This window comes from Solanum verrucosum, unplaced genomic scaffold (assembly GCF_900185275.1).
Source record: "Solanum verrucosum unplaced genomic scaffold, falcon-dt-bn FXZP01000252.1, whole genome shotgun sequence".
In the NCBI taxonomy this organism is placed as follows: domain Eukaryota; kingdom Viridiplantae; phylum Streptophyta; class Magnoliopsida; order Solanales; family Solanaceae; genus Solanum; species Solanum verrucosum.
This window is the reverse complement of record NW_026019988.1, coordinates 7,633,494-7,651,429: the sequence shown is the minus strand read 5'-3', so window position 1 is coordinate 7,651,429 and position 17,936 is coordinate 7,633,494. Positions and strand designations below refer to the sequence as shown.

The 17,936-nt window shown below is 29.8% G+C and overlaps 1 protein-coding gene across 1 annotated transcript; it reads right to left on the bottom strand.

Moving 5' to 3' along the window:
- Positions 1-1,706: 1,706 nt before the first annotated feature.
- On the bottom strand, positions 1,707-7,187 carry LOC125818945 (probable potassium transporter 17). Its single transcript, XM_049498455.1, has 8 exons — positions 7,017-7,187; positions 5,900-6,122; positions 5,195-5,428; positions 5,033-5,083; positions 4,175-4,435; positions 3,518-3,570; positions 3,065-3,434; positions 1,707-2,545 (listed from the first exon to the last, which is right to left on the bottom strand). Exons 1-8 carry the CDS (start codon positions 7,128-7,130, stop codon positions 1,707-1,709), a joined length of 2,145 nt encoding a protein of 714 aa, XP_049354412.1. The 5' UTR covers positions 7,131-7,187.
- Positions 7,188-17,936: the final 10,749 nt, after the last annotated feature.

Genomic DNA, 17,936 nt, shown 5'->3' with positions numbered 1-17,936 from the left:
TAAAATAGTGTTATAGAGAACATTTAACATGATATAACATGAAAAATCAATCTAAATAGGAATTTGACCACTACAGTGTAATATTCTTATACATGACAATTATAGAAAGGTCTGACTATATATATATAGTATGATCTTCCACCTTATCTCTATCTTTTGTACTTTATGGAATGCTATACAAGAACAATAACAACTCTGTGTGATCCCACGACTAAAATCTAAAAAAGATAAATTGTATGTATATCTTATACTTACCTTCAAATATTTGATTGATCACTTTCACAACAACAATAACATACATAGTGTGTTCACCGCGGCTTCTCTATATGGACCTCCTGATTTTTTGTTGCAATTAGATGCTGAGATCTAATTGTATTTCATGGAAGATTACATTTTACAAGCTTCATAAAGTTACTAAGCACTAATCATTTACAAAGCTTCTATTTTTCATTATAGTTTTTTTTTTAAAAAAAAAATCTATATTGGATCACTATTCCTCATTCTAAAACCTTTTGATCATGCGTCTAATTTTCTATATGATATAACAAATAGTATTAAATTGTTTGAAATATGGTATCTCTAATTTAATTTATTCAATTATTAGCTTTTTTTTAGCTATACTTTAATGTTTGTGATCTATATATTCTTTAGGTTGACTGTAGACTAATTAACATGTTGATTATATATTAGGGCTTTTGTTTATTATAAACTGACCAATTTAATTAGTATATACTTATTCATTTTGGAATTTGTCAGACTTGTACAAATTCAATAAATGTGAAAGGTGACGATTTATAATTTATTTCATGTGAGTTAATTATAAATTATACTAGTCTATAATTAACTATCCAAGTGGTCGATTAAAACAATTCATAATTTGGACTATAACAAGGTTTTGGAATTTGAGATTCTTGTTCAAATTCAGGATTTTGGGGTTCGACATTTTTATTAAATGATGGTTGTGATTTTTTAGGGTTTGTGGGTTTAAGATTATTTATTTGTTTGCTAATGGTGGTCGTGAAGCTTATGAAGATTATGTTTATGCAAAAAAATAGATGATAATTTATAGACTGGGGAGTGACTATCTAATAGTTTAGGATATAAGATTTTGAGAAAGTAAACTCCAAATTTGGTAAAAAATGATTGGCATTCCTAAATTAAAAAAAATGGATTGTAACTTTTTAAAACTCTATCCAAGATCTAGATTGCTTATCGATCGGGTCGGGTCGGGTCGATATTGAAGTTTATCAATCTAACTTAGCGGTTATCGATTTGTAGACATGCTAAACCATTATAAAATAGAAATAATAATAACCATGAAAAGAACTGTACATGTGTAACACAAAGAGAAATTAAGAGGAATATGGTTCTTACTTTAGGTTTTAACGATTTGTATAATGTAAAGTTGTGAACTCAAAGTCGCAACAAAATATGAATTGATGGCTAAATGACAAATACATAACTATTAAGCTATTGAAATTAATATTTACTAATATGTACGTATATATAAAAGTAGTAAATTACTATAGTCTTAACTCTTAATGGGTTATCGGTTTACCCAATAACCCAATATTGAAAACCAATACCGAATCGATGACCCGATAATTTTTTTTATAAAACCATTAAGGAACCGTTAACCCAATAACCATAAACCAATAACACTTTTTTCGATTCGGTTTATCGATCAGTTCGGTTTTTGCACATCCCTACGCCTCGTAGAGCATTCCAACCTCGATACGTTGAGGTAAAGGTACACCCATAGCAGGCAATGCAGATCTGCAATTGCTATGCAAAACTTCATAGAAAGCAAGCATTGTTCTGTCAAACCATCCACATTCCTTACCAATATAAAACCTTGTCTTTCCACGAATATGGACCACTCCAGCAAGCTTTGCCTCTTCCAACTCGGAAACTTCATCGTCAACCTCCAACGAATTGGAGCAGTGGAGCACGTGAGCTCGTAAACTTTGGATGACTTGATTAACCAAATCATCTCCTTCAAGACTAAGCTTATCTGCATAACCATACCGAATCACACATCTATAAACCCCTCTGAGACCTAGTTTACTAACAACAAACCTTTCACCTGGTGCTACTTTAGGAACCAGCAAGTAACGAAGAGTTGTAAATACAGTAACTTTGTGAAGAGATCTCATGTTCTTTATGTAATGACCTAATATTGGGGTTAAACCATCTTGGATATTTGTGTAGAAGAAGCAGAGTCCAGGAACTCTCTGAAGACCTGGATCGATTAGCAGTGTCCTTAGTCGCTCCGAGTCTATCTTGTGTGTCAATTCATACTCGAGTTTTCTCTGCCTACCATAGAACCAACCAAACATAATGAAAGCAAGAATGAGAGAAATGGCAAAAGGAATCCAACCACCTTCGGGAATTTTTGTGAAGATTGCACTAACATATACGCTTTCCATCACAAAAAATACAACAAAGTAGAGCGCGACCAGAGCTGGTGGAGTTCTCCAAATAATGATCATAACCAATGTCAACAATATAGTCGTTATAAGCATAACCATGCTAACAACAACACCTGTTAGAGAATCATTTTAATTAGTTATTGCAATATTTACTATGCTGACAATACGAAAGAATTGAACAGTTGCAAGAAAAAATGCAATTTATAACTTAATATAAACCTACAAGATCATACATATATGTAATTTTATTTGAACAATGCTAAACAAGACAAGACAATTTTGTTGAACTTGATTTGCACCACATATATGTGTGTTATCACTACTCGTGAAATTTCTAATTGGACAATGCTAACAAGACGAGACAATTTCTGAAAACAACGAACCAAACAGAATGAGAAAATTCCGGTTCACAATTTGTTTAGCTCAATTCATTACACCAGTTAGTAAGCAAGTCATCCCCAAGTAGCAGTAAATTAGGTAAGGAAAATGCTAGTAGTCGATGTCAGGCCACAGTAACAACCACCATCCTACGAAGAGGAGTCGAGTGAAAGATAACTTCCATAAAGGGATCAATTCACTTAGATAGACCCTAAGAATGAAAGATTAAAAGCAGAGGGTTTAGAGAATCTTACCAAAGGCATTTCCGATGTCTTGTCCATCTCCGAAAACTAGTATGACTGCAACACAGAGAATCATGAGGATGTAGTTAACTTCTGGTGAGTAAACCTCGCCTTCTTTGTTGGAGGATGTGTGAACTACCTTCACCCGAGGAAAATAATCCAACACAACTGATTGCTTAATAACCGAAAAGGTGGCTGAAATCAGCGACTGACTTGCTACTATAGCAGCTAATGTGGCTATAACAAAAATTGGCCAGTACACAGCAGATGGTATAAACTTGTAAAATCCATCAAAATGGTCATCGGGATTTCTAATCAGATATGCCGTCTGTCCCGCATATGTCAGCACCAATGATGGATATATGGTATAGAGAAATGCTATCTGCCAGAAAACAAGGTCCCGTAAATCAAACAAGCAAGAAGAAGAGACTAAGAGAAATTCCAAGACGTAGCAAGAATTTTTACCCGAATTGAACTCCTGTTGAAATGACCAAGATCAGCAAACATTGCTTCAGAACCTAAAAAATATGAAAGGATTGTACTGTTAAGCAGATATTGTGTGGAAGTGAAATAGATCTTGGCCAGAAAATAACTCTAGCGGCCTAATATGTTTCGGTGAAAGGTACTGTCCACCCCCTAACCTCTTTCATCCTGTCTTTTTCTCTAATCCTCAAACCCCCCACTACACAAAAGAAAAAGAGTGAGGAATCCGACGACTTAGCGAGAAAAACACCATGGTCGACGTTGGAACTCCCCGAGCTAAATAATCTAGAACAGCCTCCATGTTTTTTCTCGCTCAAACCACAACAATTGTTATCATTTTTGGATAAAAGTATTGACCGCAGGGGCATTCTGTATTCTTTATAATATTTTCCACCTCCATTCATCACCTTTCGAGTTTCTCTGGATATGAAACAAGTAAGATACCAGGTTTAAGCTTTTCCCGCCATGGGTAGACATTGCACACATGATAATTGGTCCAAATTTTCCCCAATCTTAATTGCAAAGTAATAGGGAAAGAAAGTAGAAGAACTCCAAACAAGCAGACCAAACATGAGGAAATGGATATATATCTAATCAAAATGAAGAACTTTTGCAGACCACACCAACAACGAGGCTTACCTGTAATGCATAGGACAGTACCACCAAGATATATCCATCCTTGCTTTCCATTTCTTAAGAAGAAGAGGACAATGTAATGGGGTGATATTGCCTTAAATATGCTCGGATAATGCTTTATGATACTGTATATCCCAACGAGAGGAGTGGTAACAGTCCATGCACCCATGATAGGAGAGAACAGGAAGCTCACTCGTGAAGTACCAAATTTCTGCAGGAGGAATAGAACAATGAGAACGATTGCTGAGAGACCTTCGACCAACGCTGCAAGAAGCAAGCAGAGAAATTGTGAATATCGAGAGGGAGAGATGTGTTTACATAAATGGAACAATAAATATGTTTCACATGATCTAGTGTTTAAAAAGGACTTGCAACCTGTCATAAAAAAGACTTACAACTTTCAGAAACTGCTCTGTGTCTCCTTTTCATCAATATCACTTATTGACCTTAAAGTGTTCAATCATTACTTCAAATAATTACTAGAACAAGGACTCAAGTTATTTCAATTAGCTTCCAGAATCGGACTCATGTAACATCAATATGTTAATCTGTGAAAGGTTGTCTTTTAACAAGAACGATACCTTAAAACCTGAGAAATTACAAGAATCAAAATTGTTCTTCTACCACTTCCCAATTACCCTCAAAATCATAAAGGCCTCTCCGTTCAAAGACAATTTTTTATTTATGACAAGAAAACCCACAGCTGCTACCCTTCGGGTGGGCATAGGGTAAACCCCGCTTCAGTGTAATAGCCCGCAAACCACACAGGAGCGGTAAGCCGCACTAGGAAAGCCTCGTGCAACAAGCTCGACTGAGAAAGCAAAGAACAATATGTACCATACTACATGTTGTCATACTTACATTTACTGACCGAGGAGAATCGTGCTCTTAAGCCATCCATTGCAGACAACACTAACAGAAAGAAGGGACAATTAATGAAACCGAAAATGAAAGAGGGAAAACTGACAAGCACTCAAAAGGTTGCTGAAAGTAAACTAAAAGGCCCAACACAAGCTAACATACCTGAGATGGCAGGTGTAAGTATGCCATCGCCAATAAGCATGCACGTACCCAACATTGCGATGAAAAGCAGTACCCTTCTGGCAATCAAACTCCTCTCACAAAATTTACCCAACCTACTTGGCTTTTTCGATTGGTTAACATAGGAATGGCTTGAATTCAAACTGGCACTATTTGAAGAAAGAATCCCAATATTTATATTCCTGCAAAGTAATGAATAAAGAGCAAACGTTCCACCTACAAAAGACCATGTTCTAGAACTAAAATTTCGATAATGATCACATCAAAAGTGAAATGAAGAAACACTGACGTGTCTTTCAAAAGGAATTTCGACCAAAAGATACAGAAAATTAAGAATGGAGTCAACATTATAAACATCCTTCATTAACACCTTCAACATTCTCGAAAAGATTAATCTTTTAGTATGAATACAAACAGACAGTTTCTTAAAACTCGAGTCACCTTACTACTAGAAATAAACGTTTTCCCCACCTGCAAATTAGTGGGAAATTTGTGCTATAACATATGATTTTTCCACTCATTCCCCACTGAACCAGCTCCACTGGAAATATGAATGGTGGGAAACAGATTCTCACTGAAATAGTGAGAAGTTTCCTATTTTTTCCATATGAAACAATTCCCATTTTTTTCAATGGGAAAATGTTGTCGTAAGTAGCAAAAGTACAAAGAGAGAGCGATCAGCAATACCTTCACCCTGATCATCAGCTTGGAGAGCTATGGTAGCATATTTGACAACACCAATTAGACTGAGAGTCCAAAACATTATGCTGTATATCCCCAAATAATCATCCTCAGTTGGAGACTTTAATGGCATTGATGGATATACATAGAGTGGAGATGTGACAAGACCCCCAAAAACAACTCCTAAGGTCTTGTATGCAAGTACCAACGTCTCCCATCGGCTAGGATCCTAAACAAATATAGTTTCCGAGTAAAAACAAATGTAAAAGTACATCCTAGTAGAGACAACTTAACTTTGAACACAAAATTGTTTGTAGAGTCAACCATCATCATCAACAACAACTTCATGATCACAACTTCACCTCAATTGAAAGATACATCTATATATAATGAATGAATTGGATTAAGGAAATACCATCATCATCAACAACTTCACCTCAAATCACAATATACGTGGACCAATTGGAATTTCGAGAGTCAACCGCGTTTTTCTTCAACCAAACTTTGCTTATATGTCTTTTAAATATTTTATATTATTAATTATTGTGATGTTTATTATTTTCGACGTAGTTTCCAAATACTACCTCTATTTCAATTTGTTGTCTTACTTTCCTTTTATCTGAGCCTTGGTAGACAGAGTTATTTGGTACCTTTTTTTCGAGGTGACAGGTATCCCATGAAATTAATCGAGGTGTGTGACAAGCTCACCCGTACACTAGGATCATCAAAAAAACAAAAGACCATACAATTCAAAAGTATTTACGTATTAAATTTTTTAAACTCCGTGTCAAGTTAAAAAAATGGAAAATTAAATCAAAACAGAGAAAGTGTATATCATTTCATAAAAAAAAGTTCAAAAGCCTTCTATGTCTGAATTCATAATCAAAATTTAAAACTTTTGAATCACGAAATTCCAACTGTATCACGTAAACTAAAAAGATAGAGCAGTAGTTTGTGTGCACTCCGACTAAATGAATGTAAACATACAATGGAAGTTAAACACAGAGAGAAATAAATACACTACAAAACAGAGCACAAAGTTCCATTTTTAAGGAAGAAAAAAAAAAACACAAAACAAAGAGATAGATATACAGAGCGCGTGGAATGAGATGAACCACTGAACCTTTTGGTCATTGTTAATGGTTTCGCTGTCATGCACCGCCACCATAACGGCTGCATCTGACTGCACCGCCGCTGCTGCCGCCGTCAAGTCAGACCGTCCGGTTTGTCGATCCATAGCCCACTCAATCCGCTAAAAATCCTCAGACGAAAATAAAAGAAGGCGTGGGGTGGGGGTGGGGGTAGGGCACGTATAGCTTATTGCAGATTTGCAGACTGAATTACTGAAGAGAGAGTAAATTTATAGTCCCATACGTGCTTTCATATGAAAAAATAAAACGCGTTCTAACGAAAAAATAATTTTGTATTTAGAAACTCGAATTGAGATCTTTAATTAAATTAAAAATAAACAAAAGAGTATGGGCTCATTCAGTATGAATGATAAGGTATATTCCCGCAGTCTATTTTATCTGTCAACTATATTAAAAATAGTTATCCAATAATACTTGTTCAATTTAAAAAAATAATAAATAATTTACTTTTATTATTTAATATCTAATACATTCTTCAAAGTACTAAATTAAATAATTCTTTAGTTCATTTTTACTTATCATTGTTTGACTTGGTACACCAATTAAAAAAACAATCATTGATATACATATTTTAATACACTATCTTTATTAATTAATGTTTAGTATTGGGTCTTGAAAAATGATATGAAAAATAGTATTTAATGCTACAGATAAAACATAGAAAAAAAATTATTTTTTTCTTGATATGTCAAAAGTAACAAGTAAAAATAAAAAAATATTTTAGAAATAAGTAACAAGTAAAAGTGGTTGGTAATGTAATAATATTGTCTCTATAATATATTATTTCTTAAGATGTACATCAAGTTAATTGTATATAACTATTGTTGAACAAATAGTGTAACTAATTTCAAAACTAATTTTAAAATAAACTTATTCATATCTAGTTAGAATAAAATTACAAAATAATATTATTTTTATTTCATATTAAAATAATAATAATTACGAAATAACTTATCTCAAAATAAACGTCTCCTTTTAAGAAGGTTCAAAGAAAAGAGGAAGGCTTGACTCTTTTACATGAGAAAAAACAAGACGTTGATAAGATAACCACTCTTTTTTTGGCACATAGTATGTTATTACCTTTTTTACACAAAAAAAATGGATAAAATATGTACTAAGTCAAATTTTTATTTAAAAAAACTAATTTATTATTTTATCAAAGAAAAAAATAATCATTCAACACTTTTAAAACTACTTTTTTCTTCTTCTCTTCGTTCGTCGAAATTATTTTCTTCTTTCATCTTTATATTCATCTTCTTCTTTTTTTGACACAGATAAAACTATTTTTATCACTAATTATTATCTTGTTTTGTTTTGGTCTTCGTCTTCATCTTTTGAATAGTAAATCATCAGCCATACTTCGTTTATTACAATTATTATTTATCATTGTTAATTATCATAATCAACGATTATTGTTAATTACTATTGTCAGTCGCTATCATCATTAGTTACTATCTAGAACTATCATCATCGGTCATCACCCAACACAAATATCCCTAATCGTCACTCACCACAACCATCGCTAGCCATATATCACCTCCAAATTCCAATTGTCATACAAATTTTTTAAACTTATTGATATAGTATTAGATATATTTAATTAATTTTTAAATAGAAACAAATTTTATAAATTCAGATGTTGAGAAAACAAAGCATCTTAATTATTTACTAATCAGATTTAATATAATAATTAAATCTTAAGATACGTCTTAATATTCAGATGTGAATTGAGATTCAAATATTTTATTCTTAGATTATGTTTGGTATGAAGTTTTTCAAAAAATTTTATGTTTAATTTCAAATATTTTGAAAAATAAGTTCCTTAAAGATGAGGAAAAATGATCTGGCTAATTAAAACAATAGGAAAAACGAATATTTTTAGAATCAAAATTTTCTTCACCCCCATCCCTCGTAACTCTCATTCTCGCCACTCCCACTCCCACCCCCACCCCCACCCCACCCAAATAATATATATCTTAATTATATACAAATATTTTTAAAGGTAAAAATTATAGCGAATGCGGATTATCCTGAATTTATAAAAAAAAAAAGTAAATAAGCCACTTATTTTTAAAAAAAATATTTTCGTTCGTGAACATGGATGAAATCATGAAAACAATTAAGGTATGATATTTAGTTACTTGTTCAAATTGGGGAGAAACTTACCCGCATGGGTGTTTACACCAAATCAATGCATGCATGCCATGTATTTAAATTTATCCTTCATTTTACTTAACCTTAATTAATTAACATGTGTTTACTTTATTAAATCACATAATAATAAAAATGTATTAGTTTGATGTAAACACCCGATGCGGATAAATTTTTTCCTTCAAATTGTATTCAAAAATACCAAAATTCTTTTAAAATGCAGAAAAACGTGGACACCGTTTTGGGTGGAACGAATATACTAACAACGATTTTTGAAATTTGGATTTATTACATTTAGTTCAAAGATTAAATTTATATTATATATTAAAAGTGAAGTTGAAAGTAGGAATAAATTGCATAAAATTATAAATATAATCTTTCATATTAAACGTAATTTAAGGTGATTAAAATAATCATAGCAGGTACATTTTTTTCTCTTTCCACATTTTTATTCTTAAACATTTTAAATGTTTTTAAGAAGTTGTAGTTTATGGAACTCATTTTATCTAACTTTATTATGTAGATTTTTCTTTTAAAAAGCTTAAGAATAAATTTGTAAATACTGAAATGTATAGATTAATATTCTTTAAGCATTTTTAGTGAAATTACCAAAAATAACCCCAATAAACACATATTCTTATAGTAATTTTACTAATACAGTTGGAATACTTGAAAATCTGTTACATATTTCTCTAAAATATAAAATCAATCTCTTTGTCCCCTTATTTTTGTGAATTAGGAATATCTTTTTAAAGTTTGAATTTCTTCATTTGGATTTTTTTTGTTCCTCAATTCCTATCTCATAAATATAATACGAATCAATATATTAAGTCATTAAATGAGTGAGTCGTTGATTACTGAATTATAAATTGTATCCTTATGTGATTCATACTGAAGCATATACTAAAAAAAAAAATAGAATCATGCACCTAACTAAAAGCACGTGGCTCAATTACGAAGACTCGGTTTGATTTGTTTGTTTCTCTATACTATATTATTTAGGTATGAATTTTTAGGACTATGACTCTTTTCTAATTTATAATTCTAAAATATACAATAATAGTGATAGCTGAGGATTTTTTTATTAATTAAGCAAATGTTGCCTTCGAGTCTTTGACTAGGTTTTGCAAGTTTGTTTTATTTTTCTATTTTGGTGCAAACATGTAATAGACCAATTACTTGGTTCGTTGGGTTCTACGTGTATATTTATTTTGATATGAGTCATATGACTATAACTCTTTTTTAATATATACTTCGTATCTTAAATTATCTATCGTAATTTTCTTTTATACAGTTCTTAAGAAATATCAATTAGGAGAGGTTTTAACTATTTTATTTTTCACTTGTATTTAAATAATAGTAACATTACCACATAATTGATCTGATGAGGTGTTTATAGTTTTTAAGAACAATAAATTGCAAATATAAAATGAGAAAACATAATTAATATACTGTTATCTTGAACTTTTTTAAAAAATATTTTTAAAAATTATAACAATTAATTTAAGACAGAGTACATACATGGGTGATTGTTGGAGGATTTTGGTATAATAATTTAGGTAGATGTATATGGTTTCGTTGATTGCATTTGTATACATTTAAAGATTACTATTACTACTTATATAGAGAATTACATATCATTGCGTTTTCATCTTTGGATAAGTTCGAGTCGAGTCGATTGTGACGTGTCAAGGAGGAAGGGAGGGTACATCCCACATTGAAATGAGAGAAGAAAGTGGAGAGTTTTATAAGACATAGTTAATTCAGTTAATATAATTCACATATTTTTGAGACTCAATATGACGTAAATCGAAAAACAAATCTGTATAGACCTAATTACTTATATAATATCAATCCTCTAAATTATTTATTTTTGATATTATTACCAATCTATCATACTAAAGTAATGCAAACAAATCACGTGGACTTGACTAGAATATGAAAAAGAACTAAATTCCAACCGCAATGTTTATTTTAGTTTTGTCCTTTCTCATTTAGTGTATTGTGACGTCTCTAAGGGGAAGGGAGGGTTCATCCCACATTCAAATGAGAGAAGAAAGTGGAGAGTTTTATAAGACATAATTAATTCAGTTAATATGATACACATATTTTTGAGACTCAATATGACGTAAATTGAAAAACAAATCTATATAAACCTAGTTACTTATATAATATCAATCCTCTAAATTATTTATTTTTGATATTATTACCAATTTATCATACAAAAGTAATGTAAACAAACCACGTGGACTTGACTAAATTATGAAAAAGAACTAAATTCCAACCGCAATGTTTATTTTAGTTTTGTCCTTTCTCATTTAGTCTATTGTTTTAGTCTATTGTGAATGAAAAGCGATATGGAATAAAAAGTTAGATATGCTGAATTTAATGTTACTTTTCACATATAATTAAGCTTATTCCTTTTATCGAAAAATATCTCTCTCTATATATATATAATAATAATCCACAATGCAACTATCATTGTAACTATTTTGTTAGCTTTCAATCAAAAGCTAACAAAATTTTTAGTTACATATTTATTATTTAGTTAAATAATAAATATGTCATTGTATGAGCTATTTATTACTCATTCCTTTTGAATTTGTTAATCTGATTTTGATCTTATACATAGTTTACGAAAGTAAATTAGATTTTGAGAAAAAACATTAAGTGATACTTGAAGTTGTCCCAGATTTTCAAAAAGACACCTTAACTTTGCGTGCGTCCTATTACCCCACAAAACATTCAAAATCACAATAAATACACATTTTTTACACAATATTTCCACTTTGGATAAAAATATCCTTCGAATGTGCAATTTCTTAAAAACAAAAAGTCGTACCCATTATTGATGTATTGAAGGATGCTTTGGTAATTTCCTATGATGAATTCGTTTTGTTTGTTTCTTTTAAATTTATTTTACTATACTAAATAATTCTAAAATATTATGAATCACGATAATTAATTATTTAAATATTTAAAAGATATAAAAATATATAAAAGATCTGATTGACTCTTCAAATTTTACCGGTGACACAAAAATTGGGACAAATGAAATAATATATTATTATTTGAAAGTTTCTTAGAAAGTACTACAAATTACAATAATTAACAGCTAGAAATATTTCAAAGACAAAAAAAATTGATTGAATCTCAAATTTTTTTTAGTACTACATAAATTGAGAAAGAAGAAATGACCATTATTATTTGAAAATGGCGTAAAAGTATTACAAATCATACAATAAGAATTAACAATTTAAAATTTTAAAAGACTTTAATGCTTTATACTTATTCTATTTCCACTTTGGACAAAAATATCCTCCCAATATGCATATTTTTTTAAACAAAAAGTGGGACCCATTATTGATGTATTCAAGGATGCTTTGGTAATTTTCCTATGATGAATTCGTTTTGTTTGTTATTTAATTTTTTTAAAATAATTGTATAAAATATTATAAATCACAATAATTATTTGCTTAAATATTCAAAAGATATAAAAATATGTAAAAGATCTGATTAACTCTTCAAATTTTATCGGTGACACATAAATTGGACAAATGAAATAATATATATTATTTGAAAATTACTTAGAAAGTACAAAAATTTACAGTAATTAACAATAGAATATTTTAAAGACAAAAAAATTGATTGAATCTCAAAATTTTATTAGTACCACATAAATTGAGAAAGAAGAAATAATCTTTATTATTTCAAAATTGCGTAAAAGATATTACAAATCATACAACAATAATTAACAATTTAGAATGTTAAAAGACATAAAAAAAATTTTACCATAGTTAACAATAATTAAAAATTTAAACTATTTTAAATTAATATTAAATTTTGATTAACTCTTTAATTTTGTCTTTGTCACATAAATTGAAACAAAAAATGATACATATTGGGCCCGTGCTAGCACGGCTCCGATGTCTAGTATATATATAAAGGAGAATATAGAAATGTTGATGTGGCATGCTTCTAAGGCCAACATTCACATTTATCCTTTTTTTTTTGACATTTTATTCTAGTTTTTTTTATCTAATTTAATGTAAAATGTCTAAAAATTAAATAGTGGATTGTTACCTATAAATTGAATAGACTCATAAATTATGCCATTTAACAACTAGAATGCCCAAAAGTCATCATTTGAAATATAAGAAGGAATCGCACTGTTGGCTCGCATTATGTCAATTTTTGTGTTGTTCTGGAGTTGCACCACGATCGACAGGTAAGTTTTTTTTTCAAAATCTATTTGAATTGAAAATCTAAAATAGTTACAAAATCTATTATAAAAATGTGTTTCGTAAATTCTGTAGCCAATAACAGGTTTACATGTCTCTTTGTGTTGTTCTGGAGTTCCACCATGGTTGACACTTGACAGGTAATTTTTTTTTTAAAAAAAAAATACACTATTGGAAATTGAAAATTTAAAAAATTTTATTATAAAAACGTGTTTTGAAAATTTTGTAGTCAATAATAGGTTTACATGTTTCTACATGGTTATTTTAGATCCCTTATGTCTATTTTGTTTTAGTTCTTAAAATATTTGTGTTTAACTCAATAACATAATAACAAACAATAATAGGTTTGAAGCAGTGTTGTTCTCGCCGAGATAAAGCACACGTGGTGTAGATTTAATGAACTTCGCAAGCATGAAAGCTCCTTTGCTATACCAAGCCATAGTTAACATTATGTTATTTACCCTTTTTTCTTTGAAAAGTTAATTCTATTTTTTGGGGCTTTTTTTCTGCTTCAATTTAAAAGGTGCGAAAAAACACTACTAATAAATATAAAATTACATATCTTTTGAGCGAGGAAACACATATAATTTATTTGAAATATTATTCTTGATTTATTTTTTTCCTTTCGGAATATGTTTTCATTTAATTTCTACTAATAGTTTTTTCCTAAATAATTTTCTTTTGCAGTTTATTTTACAAGAATGCTATTTAATTTTTTATAAACCTTTTTTGCTAATATTTATCAAAAAAAAATTAAAACTACTATGATATGAATAATCAATATATAAATACTAATATCAGCCAAATAAAAAATAATGAGTATTATATAAAGTTGGATATGAATTCATGGGTGATCTGACATTTCTTTGGCTAAAATTACATTTATCTTTATTTTTATGTGTTAAAGTGACGATGAATGACACAACTATTAGTACTCCACTTTAAATTTTCCTTATTGCACATTTTATTTGTTGCTTATTGGTTCATTTCTTTTTCACTCTCAATAGACTTTTGCCCGTTATTTAATTACAATTAATACATTGAATATTGATTCCATTATAACTCCTAAATGTACATATTTATTTAATTATTTCTGTAATTATTTAATATTTGTAACTCATTTATTGTGATTGAGTCTTTTTATCTTCATTTTGCTTATCTGCATTTTTATCATATTTTGATGGAGATATTTAATTGTTTAGCCTTAGAAAAAGATGATAAAGACTTCTTCAAGTGAAGAATGAAGACAAAAGTTGTAACTAGCTAAAAATTTGCAAATGATGTCAATAACGGGTGAATAGGTAATCTAGAATACATTTTTGATGCCCGTGGAAGACTTTATATATTTGTAATTTCTTTGGACAAAAACACTATTACTTTAATGTAATTAATTCTATTTATCCTATTTTTAATTAATGTTTTGGTGATTTATTAATATGTTATTTTGACTAATAATAATATTTTTTATCTCCACAGGGTGAAATTTTGTAGAATGACTTTCTTGATGCAAAATGCAAATATTGAAGTATCAATCATCTATTCTATGTTTCACACTTTTGTCACATTGTAAATTCTTAAGTTAATCTCAACCATCGTTATAAATTCATTAAAAATTGTAGGTTCATAAATTACGAGTTTCATATGTATCAATAAAATTCTTCAAAAAACTTATATATCATGGCATTGGCTGAGGAGCGACAGAAAAATAGAAAAATATGTAATTTTTTTAATATAAAAAATGGAGAAATTAGAAATTTTACTACTAAGAATGGTGTTCCATCTTGAATTTTTAATGAATCGCAAGAGGAGGGAGCATACTCAACCTCATTATGGGTGCTTTTGGATTTGAAGACTAAAAGTATATGCTTAAAAGGGGTTGTTTGGTGTATAACAACTTCATATATGCGAAATTCGAGGAAGGAATGAACCACAAGAGTTTATTGCATGTAGAGCAGTCAAAATGGGTTTGGCCCGCTAGGCCGGCCCAACCCAACCCTTGAATTAGATGGTGTTGGGCTCAATTTTGCAACCCATTTAGGAACGAGGCTTTTTAAGCCAACCTCATTTGGCCCGCTGGCCTCGTAGGCCCAACCCGCAAGCTTCAGAGGCCAGCCCGCGGACTGTGAATTTTAAAAATATTTATTATATATATTTTAAGTAATGTTTTACTTGTTAAGATTTTGTCAATAAATAATTTTAAAATACCAATATAAAATCAAGACTATATTTTTTACATTTTAGGGTCATTAGCCCACTAAATTTTCTTATTAGCCCAACTTCATTACTCCATTATAACTAAGAATCTTTGACCTCTTTTATTTTTGTTTTTATGCCTAATTTTTCATTTCTCCTTTATTGTCTTGTTTATGAAAATAGTGATTATGTAATGTTTTTTGTTCGGATGAAACTTATGAATGTTGTATCTTGGCTATTATGTATTTGTTTTGTAAATATTCACTGAAGTATGTGTAATTTATCAACGTTCGTATTCTTTCTAAGAGGAAAATGTTATCCGTTTTTTGGTTGAAAGGTCAACCCGTCCCAACCCGTGGCCCGCTTAGGGCTAGGTTGGGCAACTATTTTATAGACCCTTCAATTAAAAGAGTCAGCCCGTCCCAACCCATTTAACTCTCTAGCCCGTTAAAATTGGGTTGGGTTGCGCCAGCCCATTTTGACACCTCTAATTGCATGTGGTATGTCTTACATTTCTGCGAGGAAGGAATGAACCATAAGAGATTTTTTCATGTGGTCTTTCTTACATTTCTGCAAGAGGCTATTTTCACGACTTGAAACTGTGAAAATTTGCAATTCGTAAATATTTACAATTATTCAAATATTTAGGTATTAAAAAGTACTTATTCATAAATCCAGTAAAGCTTTTCATAACCGCGCGAAGCGCGGATACATTTACTAGTATATATAGATAAGAGAATGCTAGATTTGATGATGTGGTATGCCTCTAAAGGCTAGAAACCTATTTTTCTATTTTGTAGATTTTTCGGCCATTTTTCCTCATTTTTGAAGACAAAATATTACTTTAAGATTTTACAAAATATTAAAGCATAATATTGAATTCTCATAAGTATGTATTAATGTTGCACGAAAAATTCTGCCAGAAAAAATTATCCCTTCGGCTTCCTCATAATTAACATTTATTATATTTATTACTCCCTCCATTTCATATTATTTAATTTTTGGATGTTTCACACCCTTTAAGAAAAATAAATTAAGACATAAATTGAACATAGTTTTCCATTTTTACCCTTATTAATTATTGTCAAATTTATGATTAAAATAATTAAATATTAATTAATCACTAATTCCAATACTAACTAATAAAGGGTAAAATTGGAAGAACACTCTAATGGTAATCTTGAAAACTGAACAATAAAGTTAATTTAAAAAATGGAAAATGCCTCAAAAATTAAATTAATATGGAATAGAGGGAGTAATGTTATTAATACTCTTCATTAGTGTTGCACGTATTTTTTATTCCATAAAATTCATTTCAATAATCCCCTTTTCCTTCCCAATAATTAAGTAGTACTCTCTCTGTCCCTAATTACTTGTTCATTTTTCTTTTTATAGTTGTCCTAATTACTTGTCCATTTTGACAAATCAAGAAAAGACAAATTATTTTTTATCTATTATACCCTCAATTAAATGACTAATTAATTTGAAAAATGTAGAATTTTCATTCACTTCATAATTAATAGGGGTAAAATGGTAAACTCACTATGTCATTATTGATTTCTTAATAGGTGTATCAATTCAAAAATGGACAAGTAATTAAGGACAGAGGGAGTATTTATTAATAGGTTTTAAATGTTACACCTCTTCACATTCTTGCACTCAATAAAATGATAGAAGTTTAGAAACAAAGCTCCAACAACTTCTTCACTATGCTAGGTGAAAACCTCATGATGCTACATTTTATCAGGTAATATTAATTATTATTTTTATTTGATGAATAACGAATAATTGTATTGACAACTTCTTTTATGTGAATCAAAGGAATGTGCTTTATACTTATTCGCGGGTATAGTAAAAGCTAAACGTGAAAGCTTGACAAGACAATTACTTTAAAGTAAAAGTTTCTCCTTGGTTCATACTATATTTCTATATTATATCATTTTCTTATAATAACTATATATCTTTTCTTTAATTGCTTAGTATCATTTTTGCTATACACAAGTTTGTTCCATTACTTGTAGAAAGTGAAAAGAAAAATGTGTTAACTGACTACAACAATTATTCAAAGTATAAAGGAGATATTAAATCAAGGGTCATCAATACATGAATGAGTTCTGACTACAACAACTTTTTTCTCATTTTTTTTTACCATTCTCCTAATTTTCTAAATATGTTTTTATTATTAAAACCAAAAAAATAATCAAAAGTCACTACTTAAAATACTTCTCCTCAATATACGTTACTACCACTAATTGTATTTAAGTCTCTTTAATTTGTTAGTATTTATCATTTTAATTTAAAAGTCTA

Excerpts from the sequence above, each read along its gene's own strand:
- LOC125818945 (XM_049498455.1), bottom strand. The coding sequence starts at position 7,130 with ATGGATCGACAAACCGGACGGTCTGACTTGACGGCGGCAGCAGCGGCG. Across the intron at positions 3,571-4,174 it reads TACTGTCCTATGCATTACAG|GTTCTGAAGCAATGTTTGCT; the intron begins GTAAGCCTCGTT and ends CATATTTTTTAG. Across the intron at positions 3,435-3,517 it reads TCAACAGGAGTTCAATTCGG|ATAGCATTTCTCTATACCAT; the intron begins GTAAAAATTCTT and ends GTTTTCTGGCAG.